Below are 22,674 nucleotides of genomic sequence, written 5' to 3' on the forward strand. Positions count from 1 at the left end.
ACAAAGGAAGGCGGGAGCCATGAAGACTTGAGACTGACCTGGTTTACTACTTCCCTTTTCCTTCCTTACCTTTCCGGTTGACTGGGGGTGGGTGGGAGGTGGGGGTCATCAGAGCAGGGCAGAGGGCATTATGAAAGTGAGGCCCCTGCTGGAACTTGAGAGAGATGCCTAATGCCACCAGTGAGCCTGTGTCCAGAGGCTGAGCTGTGTCCAGAGGCCGAGTTGGCTTCGCATCCCCACAGCGCAAGAGGAGGGTGGCAGCTGGTTGGGAACACAGGAGGAACAACGAGGAAATAAGGCTGGCATGAAGACAGGAGGGAACAGGGTCTCTCTCAGACGCACCCTAGGCTCTGGCCCTACTGGGCAGCACTGACTGACTGGGGGGAAGGGGTGCCTGGATTGGGCGCCCGCAGTTTAGTGGGTGGTGAGCTGGAGAGCTAGTCTCCCGGCACTTTCCAGTTCACCCTTTCACCGGGTGCCTCCTCCGAGAAGCAGAGGGTGGGGGGCGGGGGTAGGGGGAGCCAATCCCGGCAGCTCCTAAGGGGGGAGGCGGCGGTGACAGCCGCGGGGAGGGGGCGGAGGAGAGGCGGCTGGGCTCCAGCTCGGCTCTCTGCTCCACTCTGCCTCCCGCTCCGCGCCACCTTGCTGTCCAAGCCTCCCGCTCCTGCCCCGGGACCCCGCGGTGGGTCCTAAAAACCCAGCGAGTTCCCAGACAAAAGCTCTGTCGGCCCCTAGTCCCGGCCCCCGGCCCCGGCAGGTCGCTGCGCCGCCAGGGGGCGCCGTGTGAGCTCCTGTCCCGGCCACCCGGCGCCCCCTCCCACGGCCCGGGCGGGAGCGGGGCGCCGGGGGCCATGCGGGGCCAAGGCCGGAAGGAGAGTTTGTCCGAATCCCGAGATCTGGACGGCTCCTACGACCAGCTTACGGGTGAGTCGGTGGCTCAGGGGTCCTGGGCGGGTGGGTGGACTCCATCCCCCTAGACCCTTCCGCCCCGCTGACCCTGGCTCGGCCCCTACCCACACTCTGCCCCGTTCACATGCACCTTCCAGGCTGGTCTGGGCAGCAAGACCCTGGCATTCAAAGCTTAGGCTCCGGGTTTGGGTGGGGGGCGGTGAGGAAGAGCAGGTGAAGCAGGTGTGGAGAGGCAGCAGGTGTAGGCGTGTGTGACACCGGGCTAGGAGTGTGTCTGGAGTGGGAGGTGTTACGTGTGTGAGCACCTGTCATTTTGTGTGTCTGTGTATGTATGTGTGCGCCTCCCACAGCTAGTTGCCATGTGCCCGAGCTTTGGTGACAGCTAGGGTGAGTGTGGTTGCATGAGGCACAGCGATTTCATGGTCTTCCAGGTGTTTGAGTGTGGTTGCGCAGGACCCCGGCTGCACTAGTCAAGTTGTTCTGACCGTGTGTCTGTTCAACTGTGAGCTTTGAATGATTCTGTATGAAGTGGCATGTAATTACCAGAGTGCACCAAGGTGTCACTTACAAGACTTCTGGGATGAACACTCATTAAACGTGTTTGTGGCTGTGGGGCTTTAGGTTGTTTAGCGTTTGGTGCTGTGTACTCCCATGCATGGCTCCTGTGGTGGGGGCTCTGTGAGTGTGCACCATTTCTGCCTTCATTGCTTCTCTGTCTTTCTGGTGTTGGTGAGGATCTTTAGTGTCCCACACTAGCTCCCTCCATTTTTCTGCAAATAGCTCAAGGACACACAAGGGATCTTAGGGACCAAACACCCAAACAGCCTGGCTTGCAGAAGCATCCTGTGGTTCCAGCACCTGGGCCCTGCAGAGAGCCTTTGGTTAGTGCTGGGTTAATTCTCACCCAGGAGAATAACTACTGAGATCATCATCGACACGTGAAGCTCCTTTAGTCACCAACAACTCCTTTAGAACTTCGTCCAGATGTCACCTTCTCGCTCTCCTTCAGAGCCAGAGGTAGAAGTCGTGGGTCTGTGAAGTTCAGTATGGCTGCCCTCATGCCCTCCAGAACAAACCACTGTGGGAGGGTCTGTCTGTGAGACCGGGCACATCTGTGTTCCTGTAGAGCCCTGAATTTGTTGGTAGACATGTGTTTATGGAAATGACTTTGTCACCTTTGTGTACGCATGTGCTGTGCGTGTTCCATTGTACAGTCTCCCTAAGAACTGCAACCCAGAGTAGGAGGGAGGCTGTCTCTCTAAGAGCGAAACAGCTAGCAAGTGGGGATGACCATAGTCCTTGCCCTTCCTTAGTGGAGTCAGGATTATCAGACCTGGGAAGCAGGGAAGGGGCCAGGATGCCGGGCTTTGAGGGTGAATCTCTGCTACTGACTTAGGCACCACACTGCAATGTCAAGACACCCAGAAGGAAGAATGTTCACCATGTGAAATCAGGGGGCCCTGCTATCCAGTTCTACTCTCTACCCACTGGCAACTTAAGATCTTGAAAGCAGTAAGGGTCCAGGGGCTCTAGTTCACATGCTACGAGTCAGCTTCCTTCCCGCCCTGACGACTCCCCCTTAGTGACACGATCTTGCTGGGCTACGTGATTGACTTATTTTTAATTAACTTATTGTTAATTAAATGGTGTTTTGCTACATAGTCCTGGCTTTGAATTCACTCACTATGTAGCTCAGGCTGGACCCAAACTTCAAGCTCTCCTGCCTCAGTTTCCCAGGGAGTCAGACTCACAGTGTGTACCATCATGCCCTGCTATCCTATCGATTCAAAGTGGGGCAGGATTTGGTGAGGTTGGAGAGGCACTCCTGTTTGAAAGTACGCTGCTTCATCACAGTCAGGAATGGAAGTATATCAATTAGATCAGTCAGGAAAGGAAGTATATCAATTAGATGACTTCTATTGTCTTGGCTTCATGTCCCCTACCTGTAAAATAGGGCATCTGCTGTGTGCATCCTCCTGGCTGCTGACAGGCTTCCATAGGAAATAAGAGGGTCCAGCACCTATAATCATGATTGGTCATCAGCGCCCTCGCTGTAGGTATCGCCACACGTGACTAGAAAAAAGGCCTCATTGCGGAAGAGGGTCTTAGCTTGTGACCGGAGCCTGCTGGTTGGATCCCAAAGGGGAGCCGTTGTCCACGGTGCTGAAGCGTGCTCCAGCCCTCCCCTTCCCAATGCAGCCAGGATTCCTCCATTGGATTTGGGTTGGAAGAAGAGGGAGCGTCTCTGTCGTCTTGGTTGATTAGCTGGCAGCAAAGGAGCCTGAAAGTTATGCCTCAGAGCATCTTTACACCCCGACTGTTCCAATTTTGCCCTAAGCTCAAAACAATTGGGAAAGACAGTTTCTTAGTCGGGGTAGGGTAGAGTGTGATCCGAGAGCCCCCCCCCTTTCCCGTTCTTTGTGTCTTACTTGTCCATTGGGGCTGTTTCATAGTGCTGGGGCGGGGGAGGCTGCTATCAGCCCTCAGCAGCAAAACCACCTGAAGAAGAGAGGAAAGGCAGAACAAACTGAGCAGAGACTTGGGTCCTGAGTGGGGCCTGGGTCCAGGATCTCCGGAGTCTTGCTCCGTTGGCAATAAAGTATCGTTCCTGGGTGTGGAGCGCCCCCTTGTGGCTACAGAGTCCTCCATATGACGCTCAGGGGCACTGTTGCCAACGGGATCAAGTTGACGAAGTGTGAGGTTTGGGGATAATTGTCTCCTCTTAAATGTAAACTCACTCCCCTACCGCTCCCACACACAGTGGGCACAATTGGATCACACATCTTCTATGGCCTTAGGAGTTTGAAGTGTTAATGCTGGAAGGATTTACATGGGGTTTTAACGAAAGCTATAAGTCCTAGAAAGAGGTTTAGACAGAGACCCATGGATGAGGGAGGGGGCTTCTACTTGTTGCATAGGGCTGGGAGCCAGCATATGATGTCGAGTTTTTAGACAGAAGACTCGAAAGAACACCAGGTATAGTTCTGAAGGGAATGTGGAGCCAGCAGGCGTCACTAGGCACTCAGCCCCGCCGCCTCATCACCACACTAACACACTGTCCTCCTCCCCCCCACCCCCACCCCGCCTTCTCTCCCATTGGCCCAGGAAGTGTGGAGAGTTGCCATGACAACTATGTCCTGTCACCCCTGTAACGTCCCTGTGCTAATATGGGAGGTGGGGGTGGAGAAGCAGCCAGAGAGGGGTTAAAATGGAGCAGTAACAAATAAATAAGCTCTCCCTGGTCTGGTGCTTCACGTCTATAATCCCAGCACTTGGGAAGATGAGACAGGAAGGAGCATTGCCATGAGTTTGAGGCCAGCCTGAACCACGTAGCAAGTGCCAAACAAGACCCGATCTAAAATAAAAAATAAGTCATCCAGCAGTTCTTTCAAAATTTGTGTGTGCCTGTTTTCCTTACCAGAAATCCAGAAGACGTTTGGAGAGAAAGCTCCGCCACGCCCCCCCCCCCCCCCCCGCCTCTGAGAGCTTTGGGGGTGGGTGCAGAGTGCTTCTGATGACCAGGTCAAGGTGTTCTTGTGAGGCCAGCAACCTGCTGCCCCCGTCTGCCAGCCTTGCCCTCTTGCACCGCCCACTCCAATGGGGGCGGAACCGCCTCTCGGCCAGGGACCTTGGGGGCGGAGCTTGGACAAAGCATCTGAGCCCAGCCATGAACCGCTGCCCCCGCAGGTGCCGGAGCCCTTTGGGGCAGGCAGCTCGATCCCTCTACCAGCTGGTGACTGGGTCGCTGTCGCCAGGTACGAGGAAGGGAAGGGAAGGGCAGGACCCCCTCTAAAAATGAGTGGCTCGGGATTGGAACCTTAAAGAGGTGGAGAGAAGGGCTCCTCACAGGGACCGAAGGAACGGGCTCGCACATAACCGGGGTAAGGGCAAGGTATCTGACAGTAGATCAGGGATCACCCACGAAGCAGTAAGATAAGATAAAAGGAAGTAGCACCATGGCTCACAACATTGGAGAGGATAGGGCTGCTCACTGAAAGGTGAAGAGGCTCGAAGGGGCAGGGCTCAGGGATGGGAGGAGGCTTGCCGCTGAGCTGGGGAAAGGCACAGCCTTGTGATTGCATTACTTGGGTTTTGTGGGGTGTCTTACCAGTGTCAAAAAATAAAGGGGAAAAATGAAACTAGAACAGGCTGAGCTCACTAGTGAGTCCATGGCTGACCAGACGGACGGAACTGTGGCAGATTGTCACTGCTTTGTCTCTGGGAGTCTGTGCTAATAGGACTGCGCATTACATACTAAATTGCATGTCTCCAAGGCTGCACCCTGGGACTGAACATCCCTGGGATTGCCAGGGTTATATGCTCTGGAGTTTGGTTTGAGAACCCTGAGTCAGTAAACTGATAGAGGCTTTCATGAAGTTTGTGGGGTTTATGATGTGTGATGAGGGTTTTCATGAAGTTTGCAGAGCTTATGATGTGAGAATTGTGGGTTTCCTTTGGTGCTGTTAAGATTCATGCACTCCTCCACTTGGGTTTCCTTAGGGCTGCCTGGGCCCACAGAACCTGGAATTCTCTCCTTCTCTGGCCTGAAGGAAACAAACAACCTGGCCCCATGGCATTCGGGATCTGTAGTTCTGCCTCCTTACATGAGGTTCCCCTAGAGCCCCTGGAGTATAGTAAGAGCCTGAGGCCATTTTTTTGCCAAGTATCTTCAGGAAGAGAATCGGGGCTGAGTGAGAGCCATGCTTTCAAGTCTCTTGGGGTGCATGTGTCCCCTCAAGCCCCCTACTTGGGCTTGTCTCCAGTGACAGATGGCTAGAGTCATGCAGGGCCAGCTCTCAATCACTGCAGACATGACTTCCAGGACCCAAAATAGCCCCACTGCCTAGGGAGGTCATTAATCACCTGATGGAGCTGGGGGCTGCAGTATCTTTTTGATTATCTGGGGATGGGATGGAGCTGGGGGCTGCAGTATCTTTTTGATTATCTGGGGATGGGATGGAGCTGGGGGCTGCAGTATCTTTTTGATTATCTGGGGATGGGATGGAGCTGGGGGCTGCAGTATCTTTTTGATTATCTGGGGATGGGGTGGACTGGGGGCCAGTATCTTTTTGATTAGCTGGGGATGGGGTGGACTGGGGGCTGCAGTATCTTTTTGATTAGCTGGGGATGGGGTGGACTGGGGGCTGCAGTATCTTTTTTATTAGCTGGGGATGGGGTGGACTGGGGGCTGCAGTATCTTTTTGATTAGCTGGGGATGGGGTGGACTGGGGGCTGCAGTATCTTTTTGATTAGCTGGGGATGGGGTGGACTGGGGGCTGCAGTATCTTTTTGATTAGCTGGGGATGGGGTGGACTGGGGGCTGCAGTATCTTTTTGATTAGCTGGGGATGGGGTGGACTGGGGGCTGCAGTATCTTTTTGATTAGCTGGGGATGGGGTGGACTGGGGGCTGCAGTATCTTTTTGATTAGCTGGGGATGGGGTGGACTGGGGGCTGCAGTATCTTTTTGATTAGCTGGGGATGGGGTGGACTGGGGGCTGCAGTATCTTTTTGATTAGCTGGGGATGGGGTGGACTGGAGGGCTGAGAGAAGGGCTTTGGGGGTCTTCGATGACCGAGTGATAGTGAAGAGCAGATGGCATAGGGTGTGGGTTCCTCCACAAGGCAGTATTTTTCCAGACTTGAGCTATGGAAAATAAATGACTGAATGATAGCAGTACCTCTGTGGTGAGATTTGAGACATCTGGGAAGGACCAGCCCAGTGCCCTAACACTTTAGTCTTGAGTTCTCACTTTGCCTAAAGTGATTCCATTAAGATTTCACTCTGGAAGGGGGGTGGTGGCACAGGCCTTTAGTACCAGCACTCTGAGAGGCAGAGGCAGAGGAGGGTGGATCTCTATGAGTTCAAGGCCAGCCTGATCTACAAAGCTAATTCCAGGACAGTTAGGGCTACAAAGAGAAACCCTGTCTCAAAAAACCAAGAAGAAAAAAGAAGTACAAAGTGATGAGCCAGGAGATGGTGGTGCACACCTCTAAAAAAATCTCAGCACTCAGGAGGCAGAGGCAGGAGGATCTCTGTGAGTTCTAAGTCCTGGTCTACAAAGCCAGTTCCAGGACAGCCAAGGCTACATAGTAAGACTGTCTCAAAAAAGGGGGAAAAAAGGAAGAAAGAAAAAAGAAAAGCTTTCATTGTGACAACGAACAGGGATGCATCCTGGCGGTGATAGACCTGGAGTCTGATCCCTTGCATCACAAAAGTGGATGATGAGTGAAAACCAATGGAATAGCAAAGTCAGGTCTAGCTCAGCCTCCTTCAGCAATAAGACTTGAGAAGCTCTTATAGGGGGGTGGGAGACCCTGGGGAAGAGCAAGTTCTCTTGCTTCCTACAGACCCTTCCTCCAGAAGCCTAGTCAATTTAAAACCAGGAGTCACTGGGAGACTGTGTCAAGGTCTCTGAGAGCTAGAAGGAAAAAGGGAGACACATGGACAGCACAGTTGGATGCAAGATTGTAGGTCTGTCCATCTCTCATGCCTCCAAAAGTAGGAAGCAGGGGCCTCTGCTATGATGCCTTTTTATTTTTTTCCTTTTAATTAAAGATGGTGCCTAGCCAGGCAATGGTGGTGCATGGTGCATGCCTTTAATCCCAGCACTCAGGAGGCAGAGATAGTTGGATCTCTGTAAATTCAAGGCCAGCCTGGTGTACAGAGTGAGTTCCAGGACAGCCTCCAAAGTTACAGAGAAACCCTGTCTCAAAAAACAAAGACCAAAACAAAAGATGGTGCCTCTTTCAATGCAGAAAGTCTGTTTATCTTTCATAGAACCCAGCCCTTCCAAATTCTGTCACCCTTAGCTCTCCCAACATAAATTGTCTTCTTAACACCCCCAAGCCCAATGATGAGATGACGGATAGAGCTGGCACATGACAGGCTTTAGCCTAAGTCATTCTTTGCCAGAATATTAATTACTTCTTGGGAAAAACCACTTGGTGAAACTCAGTTTATCATGGAGGTGGCATGAAGTAATACATATTCATAACTAGTGGGCTTACCAAACGCTCATCCTTTTGTTAGGTGGACTGTTGATGTTTGGCCCAGCGTTCTTTTTTTTTTAGAAGTTTCTCACTATATAGACATGGCTGGATGGCCTGGATCTGCTATAGACATGGCTGGATGGCCTGGATCTGCTATGCAGTATAGGCTGGCCTCAACTGCCTCTACGCTCAGCTTAAAATCGGACACAATAGAACATGTAATTCCAGCAAGAAAAAGGTAGAGCAGGAGAACCTGAGCTAGCCTGGGCTACATAGTAAGCCCCTAGACTCAGGTAACAGCTTTAAAAACAAACGCACACCCCAAAGGTTAGGGATGTTGCTCAATGCTAGAACTATTTTTAAAACGTCTATGCTTATGTGTAGTGTTGGTGCAAGTGCTGCCAGAGACCAGAAGAGGGCGCCAAAGATTCCTGGAGCTAGAGTTAGAGGAGGTGGTGAGCTGTCTGGGGTGGGAACTGAACCTGCGTCCTCTGGAAGAGCAGTATGTGCTCTTAACCGCTGGGTCTTCTCTCCAGAACTATTATCTAGCATGTACAAGGCCCCAGGATTGATCCTCAGTATCACAAAACCAGCTTAGATTAGATTTCCCCTGACTGACACTTAGAAAGCTTTTGCTATATATAACTTATTTAAAGGCGTGCCTAGAACAGTTTGTCACATAGTGGCTGTACAAGAGAACAATTTTAAATGAGTTTTTCTCCTTCACCTTGTTCCACAGTGTCCGCCTTGTGCTAGTTTGTGTAAGTTCTGTTTTTAATTTTACTGGATTTCCTTCAGTGGCCCAGCTGCCTGGAACTTGAGAGGTCTCCTGCCTTTTGCTATCTCAAGAGCTTAGGTCACAGATGTGTGCCACCATGCCTGTTTAGTCCAGCGTCCGTTGCTGTTGTTTTTCAATGTCTTGACCATCCAGGAATAGAGCTGAGGACACAGGGAGGTCAAGTCCACTCTCCAAGTGATCTCTCCTTATTTGAGCGCCTTGAGCACGTCCCTTTCTCTCTCCAGACCTTGTTTACCTCAGTGAAAGGTGAACAACACCGTTTGCTGGAGGCTTCATGGGTTGCCATGGGAACCCATCAGAATAGTGATGTTGTTCAGTTTGGTGGAGCACACCTGTAATCCCAGAGAGAGAGAGAGAAGGATGGAGGGGGGAGAAAAAGAGGGAGATCTGGAATTCAAGGCCATTTTCAGCCACTTGAGCTGGGGTCCAGACTATAGGATACATTAAGACCCTGGCTAGGGGCTGGAGAGATGGCTCCGCAGCCAAGTGCAGTTGTTATTCTTGCAGAGGACCTGGATTCGGTTGCCAGCACCATGATGGCTCACAACCATCTGTGACTCCAGTTGCAAGGGATCTGACTCCTTTAGATATGTACAGGCACCAGGCATGTATGTAGCGCACATATATACATGCATGCTGACATATATAGATGCAGGCAGAACACTATACAGAGAAAGTAAATCTAAAGGAGGGGGAGGGAAAGACCCTCAGAAAACAAACAGTAAAAATAATCATAGCAGCAAATGGGAAAAGTCTTTATGAACGAACTGCAGAGTGCTATGGGACTGTGGAAGAATGCTGTGCCGTTCACCATGGTGCCTACTTAGCCGTGACCAAAGCACCTGCCCAGCGGCATCTCATGCTTTACTTCATTCATTCCCACCAAAAACTTTGTAAGGTGAAAACCCAAAATACACACACATATTAAGAACTGGGGCACGCCTTTAATCCCAGCACTCAGGAGGCAGAGGCAGGCAGACCTTTGTGAGTTCTAGGCCAACCTGGTCTAGAGAGTGAGTTTCAGGACAGCCAAGGCTACACAGAGAAACTCTGTCTCGATTGAAAAAGGAAATAGAACAAGAAGGTATCGGCGAGGCAGCCAAATTGGCTGGAACAATGAGCATTGGATGGTGAAGAGGTACTTGGTGCCAGGGGTGGAGTGTAGTGCTGGGGTGTTTGTTTTCATCTGTGAAGCAATAATTTCTAAGGTATGAGAGGCTGCTGCCAACTTGTGAATTGACTCCCTTCTTGGCACCAACACAGGGGAGGTGGGCAACGGAGAACTGAGACACAGCAGGCATTACTATCTCCTTTCCCCATCTTCCGGAGCGGCAGGAAATTTGATTTTAGGGTATGAAGTAGACTCTGACCCCTAGTGGTAGCTGTGTAGAACTGCAGTTAAACCCTTAGCTAGACTGAAGGGTTCCCGCCCAAATGAGACACCTGGAGCTACACCTCCCGACAAAAGCCTTTGCTTTCCAAGAAGGAGACCGGAGTGGGTTGAAACCGAGGCGCTGGTGTTGGAGGTATGCACCCTCTGGCTCTGGCTCCCCCACCTGTCTTAGGGAGATGCCTTCATAGATTTAAGGGAAAGCTGGGTTTGACAGCATCTGTAAGCTGTAATACTTCATCAGGTAAACACTGAGTGCTGTGCCGTGGTAACAGTGTTGACTCCGAGGGCCTTTGACTCCGAAGGGCCTCCCCACCCCCACTCACTGCCCCTCTAAAGGAGAGAAAGTTCAGAAATGCTTGCGGGCGTGCCTTGGGGAGTTCACAATTGCCTCCTACCCTGGGCTTCTCCCCCAAAAGGGATCAGACCTTGGCATATCCAAGATGAGGCTTCAGCCTGAAGAGGAAAATGCAGCCCCCCCCCCCTGCCCTTAGGAGCTTTAGTCCTCTGAGTCCCAAAGGCAGCCTCAGTAAGTCCCCTTCCTGGAGGGTCAGGGAGGGGCCAGTGGCCTTTTTCCTACCTAACCCTCCCTCACTTGGGCCTGAGTTTCACTGCCTGTGGCCTGTGGGAAGAGAGTGCTTCCTGCCTCATGGTCTCCATGACAACCTCGATCGATTCGATGCTGATAGGTGACAGGAGAGGTCATTTGTCTCCCCTTATGTTCTCGCACAATCCTCTATCAATGTATTAGTGCAATCATTAATACAATCCCCATATCCATGCTTACCCTCTAAAAACACAACTTGTCCCATACACTCAGAAATCCCCACATATATTCCATAGACACCGAAGCCAATCAAACTCCCAAACACACCTTTGCGACAGGTGCGCATAAACACAGACACATGAAAAAGGACGTCCATATCCCCATACCCACAAACCCAGGAATATACACACACTAAATCACACAGAACTCATGATGCATTCTCACCCATCTATTACTCAGCAGGTGGCTTCTCACATACATCCTACCGTTACCTGCCTTCTAACTAAAGCTGCTCTCACTGCCCCTCCCCGAGTCAGAGTGACCACAGAATGTCCAGGGGAAGCTCTCCTCAGAAACTGGGCAGGTCTCTGCCTCCCTCCTGTAAGCCCATCTCCCTCACACCAAAAGATCCTGAGGAGGAAGTGCCCGTCCGGTCTGAAGGCTGAGTGCCCGAAGAGGAAGGCTGGAAGGCGGAGGCTGTGGCTGGGAGGTGTGGGGGCAGAGGCGGGGAAAGAGGGGAGGGAGGAGACCCAGGGCTGGAGACTGCGGCTGGTCTTACTCGGCCTCACACAGGCAGGGGGGTCTGAGGGAGAACTGGTATGAGTGGTATGGGGCAGCCTTGTGTCTGAGCATCAGTAGGTGGGGGCCATGCCCCAGGACAGCCATGACCCTGGAAGGGCTGGAGATGGTGGCTGTACTCGTGGTCCTGGTTCTTTTTGTCAAGGTCCTGGAGCAGTTTGGCCTCTTTGAGCCTGTCTCCTTGGAAGGTAACCCAGGTACCTGGGCATGTCTGAGCTGCTATTTGGGGACCGGGTTGCACTATCTTCAAGCCTGGGGCAGGGTGAGCAGGTGAGTGGGGGACTTGTAGGAGAAGTGACATGTATACCCTGGGAAGAGGATTTATGGGAGAAAATAAGGGTGTCTCCAAGGAGTTGGTCTGAGGGAGGAGATGAGTCTCTGGGGGGGCGGTAAAGTATGGGGGAGGGGTATGGAGAGACCTGGGGCATGCAGTAGTCTGGACATAGGCATGTGCTGTCTAGAATGAAGAAAGTCGCCTGAGATAGTGCCCGAAAAAGTCCTTTTTGGAGCCAGGGTCCCACGATGACTCAAAATGTGTGGCTCCACACCTGGGTATTCACAGGTAGAGTTTCTCTGTGGTGTGTGTGAATTCAGTGTATGGCACATTCATGTGTAAGAAAGGCCAAGTGTGTAAGCGTGCATATGTGTCAGTCACAGTGACAAGACTTGTGGATTTGTGAGTAAGTGGATGTGACTTCCCAGACCAAACTGCTGGCAGAGCGTGTGGCCAGACTGTCCTCAGTGTCCCTGCAGACATACAGCACCAGACTGAGGCTTAAAGTAGGAGTGTATTCTTGGGCATAGGAGTGGGGGACATTGTAACCAAGACAGCTGTGGCTCTGTCCAGGCCGGGGCTCAGGAGTGGATCTCCAACCTCCGTGTGTCCTGGCCCGTATTAGGAGAATAGCGTCAGTGATACACGGGGAAGTACTTCTGCTCCTCCCTCCCAGCAAGAACCTGTGACTCTGCAGGACACCACCACTCACTATTAGAGACAGGCAGGAACCGTGACAGGCAGGGGAAGGGGGTAAGGAGGCTGGGAGGACTGGGAACTTGTCAGGGAAGCTGGGATCAAGGGGAAGGTCTAAGAGCTGCCTGCTGTAGGCAGAGCTTCTTCAGGTCCTGAGGTAGGAGCAAGGAGTTAACTTAGGAGGAGGCTGGGCTGCTTTCACAGATGAGGTCACTTGCCTCTCACTCTCCATCCCCTTTGGACGGTGGAGGTGAGCAGGGGACCATCTGGAAAAACCAGCGTTACAGAAGATGGCAGCAGCCTCTCTTCTGCCTTGGTCCATGCAGGCAGGAGAGCAGGAAGGTGGGAGGGACAGAAAAGCCACCCACTGCCTGGGTGACTGACAGCACTCAGAGGTCCTGGGTGTGATCCGGCTTCGGGAAACCAGAGTCCAGGCTAATGGAGGCCTGGGCCAGGGGCCAGGCCACCATCGATCCCTGACTGACCTTTCAGTAGCTCTGGGTGGGGGGGGAGGGGGAGATGGGATGGGTTGGAGGGGAGATGGCTGTAACCTTACACAGTCACCCCTGGGGGGGGCAGAATGGCCCTGTGGGTGGAGCCTGGCTTGGGAGGATTAAGATAGAGTAACACAAGAGAAGGAAGCTGGACCCCACTAGGAATGAAGTCTTCCCTAATCCGTGTACCAGATCCAGGGGTCTAGCCCCGTCATCTGTAGGTGGATGTCGCTGAGAGACAAGGGTAATAGTGCCGAGTGTCCCCTGGAGTTCGGTTGCATAAGGACCTAAGTAGAAATGAGGGAGCACAATCAAAGCCTCGGGCCCCCAATCTTCCCTCGTCCACTTCCCAAACCTTAGAATTATAGGCATGAACCATCACACCGTTTTCTGTGATGTTACTGCATCAGCCTGCTGGCCTTCACCTTCAGAGAGCTGCTCATGCAGCAAAGGGCTCCAAAGAGCCAGCTTCCAGCATAGGTGAGCTAGCTGATGGGAACAAGGAACCGTGTTCTGCTAAAGGAAGATTGAGGGCGCTGTGGAGTGAGGGACTTCAAGAGAGAAAAGTGGGTACCTTCTCATTCCTGTGACAAACCCAGGAACCTGAGATTAAAGTCTCATGCTCTACTGACTTTGCTAGCTGGGTGCAGTGGCGCACGCCTGTAGTCCCAGCTACTTGAGAGGCTGAGACAGGAGTTCTGGGCTGTAGTGCAGAATGCCAATCGGATGTCTGCACTAAGTTCAGCATCTGCTGGTCACATTGTGTCCACAGTCAGAAAACAGAAATAAGCCAGTGGTGGTGCACGCCTTTAGGCAGAGGCTGGAGGATCTCTTTGAGTTCAAGGCCAGCCTAGTCTATCTACAAAGTGAGTTCCAGGACAGGCAAGAACACTACACAGAGAAACCTGTCTCAATAAACAAAACATAAAGGAAGAAAGGAGGAGAAAGAGAGAGAGATTGATGCTCAACTCAATTTCTCCTTTTTTCCCTTCTATTCAGTATATACTCCTAACCCATCTGATGTTACTGCCCACGTTCATTGTGGGAATTCCCTCCTGAGTTAAACAAATCTAGAAACATCCTCAGAGACAGTTACTGTTCTTTTGCTGTGAAGAGACACCATGCAATACAAGACAGCATTTAATTGGGGGCTTGCTTACAGTTTTAGAGGGTTAGTCCATGATCTTCATGACAGGAAGCAGACAGGCACTGCCCTGGAGCAGTAGCTGAGAGCTTTACATCCTGACCCACAGGTGCAGATGGGGGGGGGCTTTACATCCTGACCCACAGGTGCAGATGGGGGGGGCTTTACATCCTGACCCACAGGTGCAGATGGGGGGGCTTTACATCCTGACCCACAGGTGCAGATGGGGGGGCTTTACATCCTGACCCACAGGTGCAGATGGGGGGGCTTTACATCCTGACCCACAGGTGCAGATGGGGGGGCTTTACATCCTGACCCACAGGTGCAGATGGGGGGGCTTTACATCCTGACCCACAGGTGCAGATGGGGGGGAACAAAAGACCTACTGTGGGCTCTTGAAACCTCCAAGCCCACACCCAGTGACACATCTCCAACAAAAACCACACACACCTCCTAATCCTTTCCAAACAATTCTACTAACTGACATCCAGGTATGCAAACATAGGTCCCTCTGGAGGCCATCCTCATTCAAACCATCACAGAGAGACACAGAGGTATGTCTCCTGGGTGATTCTAAACCCAGGCATCACAAGTCTACACTTTGTCAACGGAACACTCAGATATATCACATTGAACCATGACATTCCATCTCTGCTTTTCAAAGGCTCATGGTTACTTCATAACAAGTATGTTTACTTTATCTGTACGATCCCCCCCCAATTGTTTTGTGTGTGTGTGTACACGCGTGCGCTTGCCTTGATGTGGAGGTCAGAGGTCACGCTTCAGGAGTCCATTCTCACTTTCCGCTGAGTGAGGGTTTCTCTGGTTGCTATTGCTGCTGCTAGTCTGTGTTCCAGACTATGAGGCCCGTCAGCCTCTGGGTAATTATCCTGTCTCTGCCTCCCATCTCACCATAGGAGCACTGGGCTTACAAATGTATGTCACTTTCTACCTGGGTCCCAGAGATTGGACTCAGGTCATCAGGCCTGAATGGCTAGTGCCTTTACCCATGACTTCCCAGAATATTAATAGTTCTAAAGTTGTTCAGAATCCCTAAGTCTGAGACTCAGGGCCCCAGTAAAGTAAAAGAAGTTAGGTGATTCCAACATACAATGGTACAGGCAATTATTCTCATTTTAAATGAAGAATGAGGGAGGGCAAGCAAAGCTTGGACCCAAACCCAACAAAATGAACTCTAAGTTCTGCAGTGCCGAGCTTGGATTGGTGGTCTTGGTGGCATCATCAAGACAAGTAAGCCTTTTGTAGTCCTTTCTCATTGTTACTTGTAGCAGACATAGCATCCCTCATGAACCTACTCTACTTAATGCCTGCCACTTCCCTTGATAGCTTTCCCATAGGCCTGGCATCTTCAGCATCCAGGGGTCCAAATACAACTGAGGCTTCACTTTTACAGGTGTGTAACATCCTCTCAAGGGCAGGTGCTCTTGCACTGACCTATATCTTGAGTCCTACTGCCTGCATTTCTATTCTCATCAAAATGGCCCACTAAGTTCTCCTTATAGTGTCTTAGGCCTTCTCTATCGCATGGCTTCAAACTTCTGCTCCTCTTGTAAACCAGTTCTAACGTCCTACGCGCTACCCAGTCAGATTGATGACAGTAACAACCCCACTCCTGATACTAATTTTGCGATGTTACTTACTTCTTGCTATGATGAAATAACTGGCAAAAGCAATTTAAGGGTTTAATTTGGCAGAGAGTTTGTAGCAATTGTCCACCATGTCAGTGAGAGTGATAATAAGGCCTCATAGTCAGGAAGCCTAGAGAAAGTATTACTGGCACTCAGGCCACCCCCCCCTTTTTATTCAGTCTAGAACCCCAGCCCACGGGGTAGTAGAACCCACCACATTCAAGGTGGGTCTTCCTTCTTCAATTAAATGTCCAGAGGTATGTCTCCTAGGTGATTCTTCTGGGTTTTGTTGTTGTTGTTTTGGTTTTGGTTTTTTGTTTTGTTTTGTTTTAGAGACAGGTTTCTCTGTGTAGCCCTGGCTGTCCTGAAACTCACTCTATAGACCAGGCTGGCCTCAAACTCAGAGATCCTCCTGCCTCTGCCCCTAAGTGCTGGGATTAAAGGCATGCACCACCACTGCCTGGCTCCCTAGGTGATTGTAAATCTAGTCAAGTTAACAATGGTTATTAACCTTCAGAGAGATTTGGGCCACAATGTCATGGATATACCATAATAACATTGGTATATGTCTTGAAAGCCTTAATACATAGTGTTACGATGTCTTAGAGTCCTCATACATTTTATGTGATTAGATCTTGCTGTGCATGAGATGGTCTATCTGGGTCTCCATATGTGTAATCGTGTTTCAGTTTGGACTATTTGTGTATATGTTTGTGTATGTGCTTGGAACATGCTTAGGCCACTAAGTGTTGCTGTCATCAAAGTCAGTTCCCATTCTAAATTACAACATTCCTCTGTGTGTGTGTGTGTGTGTGTGTGAGAGAGAGAGAGAGAGAGAGAGAGAAAGAGAGAGAGAGAGGGAGGGAGAGGAGGGGGAACTGATTCTTACTCAGATTCTGTAGAGTAGACATTACCGTGAGGAGTTGGGTTAGCAGTTACAGACACTGAGGCTGCCTTACTCTTGCCAGCCTTTTCTCATGATACAAAGCGACCAAGCCTGGCCCCGGTTGACATTCCTTCCACGCCTGAGACCCAGTTGGCAACCTGGTCCCAGCTTCCCTGCCCTTCTCCACTGCCCCCTCATTTCCTATCCCCACCCCAGCCAGCCTTGATTTGTGACCGGTGGGGGAGCGGACAGGAAAATGGGAGCGGGGGACAGTGGGAGTTAACATGTCTTCCTGGGGTCTTCTCTCTTCCCAGGCCACCCTCCAGGGCCCACTAAAAAAGCCTTGAAGCAGCGTTTCCTCAAGCTGCTGCCGTGCTGCGGGCCCCAAGCCCTGCCCTCAGTCAGTGAAAGCAAGTGCCTCTCCTGTGCTTCTGGGGGCGGTGTGTGTGTGTGTGTCAGGGTGTGTCGGGGTGTGTGTGTGTCGGGGTGTGTGTGTGTGTCAGTGTGTGTGTGTGTCAGTGTGTGTGTGTGTCAGTGTGTGTGTCGGGGTGTTGTGTATGTCAGTGTGTGTGTGTGTCGGGGTGTTGTGTGTGTCGGGGTGTGTGTGTGTGTCGGGGTGTGTGTGTCGGGGTGTGTGTGTGTGTGTCGGGGTGTGTGTGTGTGTTTCGGGGTGTGTGTGTGTCAGGGTGTGAGAGAGAGAGAGAGACAAGTGTGATAGGACGTGGGTTAGGAACTGGTGGCTGGGTCTGAATGTGAGGGCTGTGGCTACAAACGAATGTATGGTCAGATCATAAGTGCTGTGGGTCTGCAGAATGACGGATCAGGGTCTTTTTGTTAGGCCTGAAGCCCGAGTCCATGTAAGTATGGCAGGGTGGCTTACCTAGCAAGGTTAGTCTGCAACTCTGTAGCTTTCCCACTGTTTAGCTTGGAGTGTCTGTCACATATGCTCTTACAGGGTGCCAGGTACAGAGGATGGAGTCACCTTCCCAGATGCCAGGGTGCTGAGGTTCTCTGTCCCAGCCTGGTCAACTGAGTGGCCACCAACTGAGTAACCTCTTGTCTATAGGTTCCGTTTCCTGGGCTGAGCCTTGCCCACTTTATAAAAAGCATACTGAAGTTTGCAGGCTATATAAAGGCCCAGTCTGTAGCTATTTGAGCATCTAATGTTGCTTCACTCCAATAATGTGACCCAGAGTTACTCCAAGAAGGAGGCTGGTGACAAGTCCATGTCATCATGGATGTCTGTTCACTGTGTGTGTGCCTATGTCGTGGGCCTGGGATTCGTGTGTTGAAACACTCAAGTCTGTGAGATTTCCTGCGAGAGTGGGGTCAGGGGAGTGTCTACAGGGTTTGGGTCTTCTCCGTGACTATTCGCTCCCTTCAGCATTAGCTGCCCCAGCCTCCCTCCGCCCCCACAGACCCCGCCCGCTGGACCCAGGTGACTTCCTCTCCTGGTTGGGGAGGGATGGGGGTTTGCCTGGGGACCGGAGGGTGGGACTCAGGGTGGAGTCAAAATTGGGGTCTGAACAAAGATTGGCTGGCTGGAGCTGGGTGGGGCATGGCTCGGGCATGGCTGGGATGGGCGAGGCTTGATTGGGGTTGGGGTGGATGTGGGCTCTCCCAGGCTGGGGCTGGGCCAATTTAAGTTGGTCAAGAAAGGCCCCTTCGCTCTGACCCTCAGGACCCCCTGGGCCCCGTTCTATCCACTGTCAGAGAAGTCACAGCAAGGGGCTGGCTGTCCCCCACCATGGCTCAGGGCCAGTGCTGAGTCTAGACCTCTGACTCAGGAGCCAGGCAGGGAGCCAGGCGTGGCCTTAGCCCCAACAGATCTCCAGGCCACCTCTGACTGTCTCCGCTGAGTCTGACTGGCAGGCCTCGGGTGTGGAAGAGAGGACAGGGAGGAGGGGGTTGTGTTAATTACTTTGAAGATTACTCAGGCATCTCAGGGACCTGACCTGAGGCAAAGCTCCTACCACTCCCCACAGACAGCGTGGAGGATGAGTTTGAACTGTCCACCGTGTGTCACCGGCCTGAGGGTCTGGAGCAGCTGCAGGAACAAACCAAGTTCACACGCAAAGAGTTGCAGATCCTGTACCGAGGCTTCAAGAACGTGAGTAGAGGCCTAGGCAACTGGGCAAGGGCAGAATTGGAGAGGCCTCGCTGACTAGCAGTTCCCCAGAAAGTACGGCCAGGCCCGGGTGCTTTGAAAAGGGGGGTGGGGCCCACAGGCCCAACTTCTAGCCAGAGGTTCAGGGCCCTTGGTGGCGGCAGGCTGGGCTTGTGATTTAGTTTATTTGTTTACTGGGGAAGTCTTTCCACAGAGGCATAGTGGTATTTCCTCTGTCTGGGAGTCTCTGGCCTGGGGCGGTGACTGGAAAGGAAGTGGGGTTTGTCTCTGCTCAGTGTGGTTGTCCCTACCCAGGAATGCCCCAGTGGAATTGTCAATGAGGAGAACTTCAAGCAGATATACTCTCAGTTCTTTCCCCAAGGAGGTGAGGGCACGGATGCCTGGGGGTGGCGGTTGTCCATCCTTAGGCTGAGGTGGGAAGAAGGGTTGTGGCGGGCTGGGGATGCTAAGGTAATGGGGGTGGGCAAGCTGCAGAAAGGAAGCAAGTACCCCTGCCTGATGGCCTAGTTCACATCCCACACTCACCCACAGACTCGAGCACCTACGCTACGTTTCTCTTCAACGCCTTTGACACCAACCACGATGGCTCTGTCAGTTTTGAGGTGAGCTAGGAGAGGTGGATGGGTTGAACAAACCTGTTTCCTTGGGCTTGGGTGGGGGTCAAAGATTTCCACACCAAACCCAAAGAGTGAAGTCCACCCCCACCCCCCACTCCTTCCCAGGACTTTGTGGCTGGTTTGTCGGTGATTCTTCGGGGAACCATAGATGATAGGCTGAGCTGGGCCTTCAACTTATATGACCTCAACAAGGATGGCTGTATCACCAAGGAGGTGCAGGGCCACTGGAGGGCAGGACGGGCGGTGTGTGGGGTCCTGGGTGGTGTTGGTGGAAAGGTACATGATTTTAAAAAAATGTGTATCTGTGTCACCAGTAATGGGGACAGGTCTGTCCTTGCCTCCCTAGGCCTCTAAGTCTGAAGGCCAGAGGCTCTTAGGAGAAATCTTCTCATTTGGCTCAACAGGAAATGCTTGACATCATGAAGTCTATCTATGACATGATGGGCAAGTACACATACCCAGCCCTCCGGGAGGAGGCCCCGAGAGAGCATGTGGAGAGTTTCTTCCAGGTGCCGGGGTCTGGGGTGCTGGGGCCCTGGAGTGGAGGGAAGGAGACCAGGACTCGGTGAGGTTCTTACCCAAGTGTCTCTCCCACTGCCCCCTTGTTCTCTCTGCTTGACCACCTTCTTGCAGAAGATGGACAGAAATAAGGATGGCGTAGTGACCATTGAGGAATTCATTGAATCTTGTCAAAAGGTATGGCCCCCTCTACATTTCCCTGGAAGCAATCCCCCACCCCAATCCTGTTCTTTTATGACTAAGGGAAATTTACCCCTTCCCCACGTCGGGCCCTCCTATGCATCCTTCTCTACCTCTGAATGTCCCCATCTCTAGTTAAATGTGTTTCTCTGTGTCTCTGACAAGCTTTTTTCTCTCTTTCTCTCCCTCTAATCTGCCTCCCTCACGCCATGTGCCATGATCACAGGACGAGAACATCATGAGATCCATGCAACTCTTTGATAATGTCATCTAGCCCCCCAGGGACAGGAGTTAGTGCATCCTGGGGGTGACCGTGCTCTAGTCCTAGTTCAGGTGAACCTTACCCTTCTCTCCCTGGGTCTGTCCTCACCCTACATGTACCCTGGGGGCTGTAGGAATCCAGGTCCTTGGGCTTCAGTAGTCCAGATCCCTGAGCTAAGTGTCAAGAGTGGGCAAAGTCTATCTGGGAGGGAGGGTCCCCAACTCCCAACAGCTCTCATCTCCTTCTCGCCTGACATCCAGTGCTGAGGACACCCCTGGTGTAGGGAATGAGTGGTTCCTCACCTCCCAACCCTACGCTAGAAATCACATTAGGCAGAATGTGTCCTGCTATGGTGCTTTCCCATCCCTGATCTCGTAGACTTCCCTCTGAGACCCCTCCTCGGAGAACATGCTCTGACCATGTCCCTGGCTGGCTTTTCAGCCTATCCTTTGAGGGCCCTGTAGGAGGGGACGAGAAAGTAGAGAAGTGTTGGCCTTGAGCCAGTAGATAGGTCCCAGAAATTGGTTGGAGTGGAAAGCAGAAAGCCTGGGCAGAGACTCAGAGAGCCCAGGCAAGGCTGTCACTGCCAGGTTCTATGGGTCTGCTGCCTGGGGCCAGCAGAGTATGGGTTCCCTGACTTCCCAGAAGGCCTTACATCCTTAGCAATGTCCCAGAAATTCACCATACACGTCTCAGTGTCTTAGGAGAGCCTGAGTTCCAGATCGCTGGTTCATCCCGGGATTCTCTCCATCCTTCTTGTATGGTGGGAATGGAATGGTAGCCAGGGGAAGATGAGTGGGAGGTGTCCTGGATGACGCCTGTCAAAGTCCCGTCCTGCCCTCCTGCCTGTCGCCTGTTTCCACGGCTTTAGTTTCAATTCTCCATGGCCTCTAGATTTGGAGGCTGGGGTGAGTCAGGGATTTTCCTGAACTTGGGTCTTACCACTCCTCCTAGTGGCTGCCTTAGGGGAATGGGAGGACAAAGGCAGGCACTACATCGAACCCAATGGGGGCATTCTTTGGAATCCTTGCCCGACCCTCACAGTGCCCTAGGATGTCCTAGGGTCCCCTCTCCCTACATTCAGTCTACCCAGAGATGCCCTTGAGCTCACCCAGAGGGCAGGAACCATAGGATCCAGGCCCAACCTTGTCAGCACCCTGCCTCGCTGCTGTCCCCTCTTAATATACCCGCTTGTCTCATTCAGCTCTCCTCCCAGTCAGCTAGGGTCAGAGGGGAGGGCTCCCAACCCTTCAGACATGGCTGACTGCTTTGCATCTTGGGCTCTTCTACATATTTTGTAAAATAAGACACCAGATCCAATAAAACACAACGGCTATGCACAGCCTGCTGTCTTTGCTTCTTTATCCCGTCCGCCACACAATTCAGATGACACGCCCTGTTGCTAGGAGTTTTTCCCAGCCGCTGCTCCCACCACCATGCGTGCCCCAAATAACACACAGAGACTCTGTATTTGATATGACGCTGTTGGCCAGTTACTAGTTTCTTATGGGCTAGCTCTGTCTTAAGTATTAACCCATTTCTATTAATCTAAGTGTTTCCACGTGGTCTTATCTTACCAGAGAGCGGGGCCTGGCAGTTCTGCTCTCTCCAGTCTCTCCATGCTGACTCCTCACTCCTTCCTTGAATCCTCCTTGTCTCCTAGTCCTGCCTATCTTGCTTTCCTATTGGCCAACAGTGCTTTATTCATTAACCAGTATGAGAAACATATTTACAGAATGACATCTCCCATCAATGCCCACAGCCCTTTAAACTACCAAGAAAATGCTTGTCTTTTCAAGTGTGGCCATGCCTTGGCACAGATCCAAAACTCAGGTAGGAAATCCATCGACCTTAGCTCCTGCATGAACCTCCTGACTTCTTGAGGACACACAGACTGGATGCTGTCTGAAGACTCTCTGTGCCAAGCAAGTCATTTTTTTTTCTTTTTTTGCCATAAAATGTACTTTATTCTAGTTCTGGAAAATGGAAAGAGAATCCGTCCATTTACCATTCTAATCCAACATGAATGTGAATTTGGAAAACAGAAGGAAATACATATAAATATGTGTGTGTTGTATGTTTATATATAAACAATAGTGAGTTCTATATTTTGTGTGTTATTTATATAATGTATGTGTATAATGCATGCATACATTTCCATATTCCCAGACTTCGGTCTCATCGACATTTGAACTTTCTTGTCACTCTTCTTTTGAGAAAATGTTCCCTAACCAGGAATGACCTTCAGCCCCTATCTTGTTTCTACCTCCCAAATGCTGAGACTCCAGGCATGTGCCGCCACATAGCACAAGGTCCCTCCTGTCAGCACCCCTGCTCCCAGCCCTGCCCTTCCCTTGCCGGATCTGTACAGGTCGTCAGATACATTTTCATG

General features: G+C 51.7%; 1 protein-coding gene across 5 annotated transcripts; it reads left to right on the forward strand.

The window, feature by feature from the left end:
• Positions 1-603: 603 nt before the first annotated feature.
• Kcnip2 (potassium voltage-gated channel interacting protein 2) lies at positions 604-21,624 on the forward strand. Of its 5 annotated transcripts, XM_051199815.1 has the most exons (10): positions 604-924; positions 16,891-16,986; positions 17,961-18,014; positions 18,562-18,686; positions 18,999-19,068; positions 19,236-19,306; positions 19,427-19,534; positions 19,726-19,830; positions 19,955-20,017; positions 20,247-21,624. In XM_051199815.1, exons 1-10 carry the CDS (start codon positions 852-854, stop codon positions 20,292-20,294), a joined length of 813 nt encoding a protein of 270 aa, XP_051055772.1. In that variant the 5' UTR covers positions 604-851; the 3' UTR covers positions 20,295-21,624. The 5 variants fall into 5 exon arrangements, with proteins under 5 accessions (XP_051055772.1, XP_051055773.1, XP_051055777.1 ...); XM_051199816.1 differs by lacking the exon at positions 17,961-18,014 and having other exon boundaries at positions 16,891-16,990; positions 18,566-18,686; XM_051199820.1 differs by lacking the exons at positions 16,891-16,986; positions 17,961-18,014 and having other exon boundaries at positions 615-924.
• The last annotated feature ends 1,050 nt before the right edge of the window (positions 21,625-22,674 follow it).

This window comes from Phodopus roborovskii, unplaced genomic scaffold (genome assembly GCF_943737965.1).
Source record: "Phodopus roborovskii unplaced genomic scaffold, PHOROB, whole genome shotgun sequence".
Taxonomy (NCBI): domain Eukaryota; kingdom Metazoa; phylum Chordata; class Mammalia; order Rodentia; family Cricetidae; genus Phodopus; species Phodopus roborovskii.